This window comes from Camellia sinensis, chromosome 15 (assembly GCF_055761805.1).
Source record: "Camellia sinensis isolate YWXY chromosome 15, ASM5576180v1, whole genome shotgun sequence".
NCBI classification, from domain to species: domain Eukaryota; kingdom Viridiplantae; phylum Streptophyta; class Magnoliopsida; order Ericales; family Theaceae; genus Camellia; species Camellia sinensis.
Window position 1 is genome coordinate 128,720,493 of NC_138975.1, and position 5,059 is coordinate 128,725,551.

The 5,059-nt window shown below is 36.2% G+C and overlaps 1 protein-coding gene across 1 annotated transcript; it reads left to right on the top strand.

Annotated features, from left to right (window-relative positions):
- The first annotated feature begins 2,914 nt into the window (after window positions 1-2,914).
- Window positions 2,915-4,543, top strand: LOC114312440 (strictosidine synthase-like). Its single transcript, XM_028258664.2, has 3 exons — window positions 2,915-3,147; window positions 3,704-4,029; window positions 4,206-4,543. Exons 1-3 carry the CDS (start codon window positions 2,915-2,917, stop codon window positions 4,541-4,543), a joined length of 897 nt encoding a protein of 298 aa, XP_028114465.2.
- Window positions 4,544-5,059: the final 516 nt, after the last annotated feature.

The following is a 5,059-nucleotide window of genomic DNA, read 5'->3' on the forward strand; positions in this document are numbered from 1 at the left end:
CCATGCCCTTTCTTGCTCTCTGTTGCAGCAAACTGGAATTCAACAGCAATAACTGGTCGGCCAGCCAGAAAAACTAGTTGGCTGACCACTTTTTTTGGCTTTCAACAAAGATAGGTGGTCGGCAGTGGTTGGTGGCACCCAAAAGTGGTCGGCCACCATCCTACAGGTTTCTCAAGGTGGAGTTTTAGCTTTCTAGAGCTTTGTGCAAAGTTCTGAGGACATTTGCAAACAGAGGCAAATTGGGGCATCGCAACGGATTTCCGAACGAGGCGACCGAGCATGCATCCAGTCTTCTCTCTCTGAGAACCTCTTGTTTTACTGCTTTATTTAGCTTCTTTACTTAGCTAGATTAGGCATTCGTTTTGTACTTTAATAATTAATGCGTTTAGCTATTTAAATTTGTTTTGTAATAATTAGTTAACTAGGATTAGTTAATTAATTTGTTGTGTAATAATTAGTTTAATTAGCTTAGATTAGCTAGTCAGCTTCTTATTCGGTCTCTCCCTCGAGAGGGCCAACTATTGTAATAAGCGTGCGCGTGTGTGATGTATGTCTTCCAACCTCAATTTCTTTTTCCCTTTTACTTAACTGCTTACGATGGTTAGTTTTAGGGCATGTTTCATTTAGCATACCTTATACTTGCATGCGTGCATCCATTCATCTGTATTGCATGCACCGGGCTCGGCGCATCATACTAACCACATTGTATTTTCAATACATTTACTTGAATACATGTTCAACAACATGTTATCGAGTTATATTTCACATGACATTCTAGGTAGCCAAACCTATCTTAGTTGCATTTTCGCATGTGTTGCATTAGCCATCTTAACATGAACTAGGGTCATGCATTATTTCTAACTAGTTCTTTGTTTTGGCTCGGAGTACACTGTGAGTGTTTACGCATTAGCATACTGCATGTGTGTTAATGTTGTCATGAAAGCATGCTTGCCATGAGGCTAATTGCTTATTTGATATAACTGCTTGAATGCCTGTGGGTGAAGGTTGGATTACTTGAATTGGAACAATTCATTGAATCCCAAATTTAGCCTACTTGCGAGTAGCAAACTTCAAACCATTTTCACAAACGAACATGCAATGTTTTGTTCCAAATTAGGCGATCTAGTCTATATTTGTTTGCTGTGCGCATCATGTAGTAAGATTAGCTAATTAAGCGGAATAAGAACATATGTGTTTTCAAAAATAAAATATCATGCTTAGTAAAGGCCAATCTTTGATCGGGCGAGCGGGGGTGCTGATTGCATGACCTTCCCCTCTCATACCCAAGTTCCCGAGCCGAGGCAACTTTGGTGATGACGGACATGTGGCCTTAGGCACGAGTCAGAGTTTTCTAAATTCCCCCAAAATAAAATATTTAGGTGGCGACTCTGTATCTGGCAAAGCAGTCCATGTTTGGCACTTCTTTATAAAAATCAGTTTTTCAAAACGATTTGTCGGATTTGGACTCTTTGGTGATTTATCAGTCTTGCATTGCACTTTGCGAGATCCGATTAAGAACTGTGACATTGAGTCCAAACTGTAGTAGCTAGAGAACAAAACGAATTTCGCGCCTTCGCAGCACGGAGCTCGATGAGTCCTCGGGGCGCGTCTACAATAACGGCATTTTTTCTTTCCAAATTAATGTTCCATTGTAAACCAATCATAATGACATTAAGAGGAAAAATAAACAAAATATTTTGAAAAATGTTAGGGACTCTAAATATTTTATCAAATGTTTTATATGGGTGTGGGATCCATACTATGTGGGTCCCACGTGGATTCTACATCTATATGAAACAATTGATAGAACATTTGAGATCCCTAAAATATTTTAGTGAATCATACCCAATTATTTATGGCATTGCAATTATAATATATAATTTTTACTGTCTTTCTTTCAAAATTTAAATCAAATTATACATGAAATTCCAATTATGTGATATATAATTTGAGGAGCACGAAATCTGATAATATTGTTTTCTGTCCAAATTTATGTTCAATTATGATGGGAGAATTTATGTCGAATGATACTATTATTTGTGGCACCTCATGGAAGTTTAAGAGTTTATCATAAAAGTATATAAAATCTTAATGCGTTAATTACACATTTCATTTTTACAATTTAACTCATATTTTACTTTAGTTTTAATTATTTTATTTTAAATAATTTAGTTCTTATATTTTAAGGTCAATCTTAATGGGTTACCTACTTACTATTGCCCCCCACAACCAAACCCCCCCCCCCCCCCCTCCCCTCCCAAAAAAAAAAAAATCTTCATACCAGTCCATTCCATCCATATCTTAAGGAGATGTACAATTAACAAAAGGGTTACTCCATAGTCAGACTTTTGAACAGAAAATAAAAATAAAAAGGAAATAATTTAAACCAATATCAATTGGACTTTTGAACAGACTCATGTGTTTTGTAATTTAAACGAATAACTATTACTTTGGAATATCATTTGGACTTGCTCTAAGAGTACTAAATAATTTCTCACTACAAATAACTTATGATATGTTATAATGCGTACTTACCCGTCGAAGCATCTAGTTTTAGTGTTTAACATCTATTAATTTTTTGGTATATCTAACATGGCCTACTTACCCCAAAAACATTCTAATCTGTACATCCTGTTTAAAAATACTAGTTGTTTAGTACATATTTTCCTACTTTCATTTATTCAATCAACTTAGGCTTCGTTTGGAAACATACTATTTTAGTAATTTTTTAACTTTTTATCAAAAGATGTGCAGAAAAATAGAAAGAATGATGTGACAATTTATAATGACATTTTGACTACAACTGAAGGTTGCTAAATGAGGCCTCACTTATAAAAAAAGGGGCTTGAGAACTAGTTCATGTGCCTATATATACTTTCAAGGCCTTTTTTGGCCTTCTCATCCAAAGAACACAATGGCCAGCAAGCTCTTTATCTTCATATTTTTTAGTTCTCTTCCATTTGTTGTTCTTTCTCCATTTTCATCTTTCAGCAAGATTCAATTGCCACCAAATGTCACAGCTCCGGTGGCTGTCGCCTTTGACTTCCTTGGAAGAGGACCTTATGTCGCTGCCTCCAATGACAGGATTCTCCGATGGCTAGGCCCTTTATTTGATTTCACAGATTTTGCCTACACTACACCAAATAAGTAAACAGTTCCTCTACTTGCACAAAAATCAGTCATATAATTAGATACAATCCTACAGTTATGCTTGCCTACACTTTTTCAACATATAAACGCTATCATAGGAAGCTAGGGTTATGACCAACCAAAAAAAAAAAAAAAAAAAATGAAAAAAGAAAAAGAAAAAGAAAAAGAAAAAGTGAAGAACTTCAATGTAAACTTTTTTGTGGGTTTTTTTGTTTTTGTTTTTGTTTTTGTTTTTGAACTTTTATTGATGTGAAAATATAGTAATGCATTCAATTTCATCAACAAAAGAAGCTGCATCATGGCTAAACAAACATATCCCCCATTAAGTTCATTTTAACAATATATCATATATAATCATGCATATTATTCAAAAGAACATAAACATTAGACAACAATTTCCACATGAGATGAACAAAAAAGGAAAAAAAATACATGACTCACAAATTCTTTTACATAAGAATGTCTAGAATGTTTTGTTGGCAGCATTACATTCTAACTAGGGCTGGCACATAGGAAACTTTTGTTACTAATTTTGCTTTGATTTCTTGTTTAGGACCAAGCAATTGTGTGATGGTACAACTAACCCAAATTTGGGACCTGTATGTGGCAAACCATATGCTCTGAGCTTTAGCTTTAGCAGCAATCTCTACATTGCTGATGCTTATTTGGGGCTCCTAGCAGTTGGACTTAATGGAGGGCGTGCGACCCAACTCGTCACTAGCGCAGAAGACGTGCCTTTTCGCTTCCTTACTGCTGTGGATGTCGACATACTCACTGAAATTGTTTATTTCACAGACTTCAGCGCAACACTCGAGCTAAGGCAAATTCATCGTTTATCATTTCCATTTCAAACCACACCTCTTCACCGTAGACTTATTGGTTTTTTTCATTATGTTCATGCAGAAATATAACGCAGCCAGGCGTAAAAAGTGATGCAACGGGAAAGTTTATGAAATATGACCCTCGGACAAGGCAGGTCACCGTGTTGCTAAGAGGGCTCTCACGTCCTAGTGGGGTAGCAGTGAGTTTGGATTGATCATTTGTGCTCATTTCAGAGAATACTGCAAAAAGAATTCTAAAGTATTGGCTAAGAGGCCCTAAAGCAAATACCGCAGGGATCCTTACAAGCCTTCCTGCAGAACCAAACGAAATAAGAAGGAACCTAGTGGGAGATTTTTGGATGCCAATAAGGACAGTGGCCAATCAAAAACCAGCATCGGTAATTGTGACTAGAGGTTTAAAGATCAATCAATTTGGAGCAGTGTTGGCAAATATATCTTTGTCCGCGCAATACTACAATGTTAGTGTCAGTGTGATGCTAGAGCAAAATCTTGCATTGTATACTAGCTCTAGTTTTAATGCTGTTAATTTTGTTGGTGTTTATAGGATCTGAAAAGCCATGGTCACCTCAAATAACTAGCTACTACTATACTGCTAAATAAGAGTTAACATTGTGGCTAGAGATCAATGTTGAATGTTTTTTTTTGGGAGTAAATTACAGTTTTACCCCCTAAACTATACGCGCTTTTTCTATTTGGTCCCTTAACAATTGTTTGTGTTCCTTTAGTCCCTAAACTTTAATAATTTGTGTCTTTTAAATCCAATTTGTGTCTGCCGTTCAAATAATTAACGGAATAGCATTAGTAGAGGGCAAAAGGGACATTTTACACACATAAAATTGGAGGGAATATTCCCACCAGTACGCTGATATATAGCCAAATACATATACATGGCTGTGTATGGGAAAAAAAAAAAAAACAGAGCATCAAGAAGAGAAAAAAGAGAAAGAGGAAGGAGAGTAGAAAGTGGAAGAACAATGTACCGGATGGATGCAACGTAGTGCTCATGTGGTAGAGCTGCTGTGATGAAGACATCTTAGACAAACTTGAACCCAGGAAGAAGATTCTTA

Coding starts and splice junctions, on each gene's coding strand:
- LOC114312440 (XM_028258664.2), top strand. CDS start 2,915: ATGGCCAGCAAGCTCTTTATCTTCATATTTTTTAGTTCTCTTCCATTT. Junction 3,148..3,703: donor GCCTACACTACACCAAATAA/GTAAACAGTTCC, acceptor TTTCTTGTTTAG/GACCAAGCAATTGTGTGATG. Junction 4,030..4,205: donor TCTTCACCGTAGACTTATTG/GTTTTTTTCATT, acceptor TGCTCATTTCAG/AGAATACTGCAAAAAGAATT.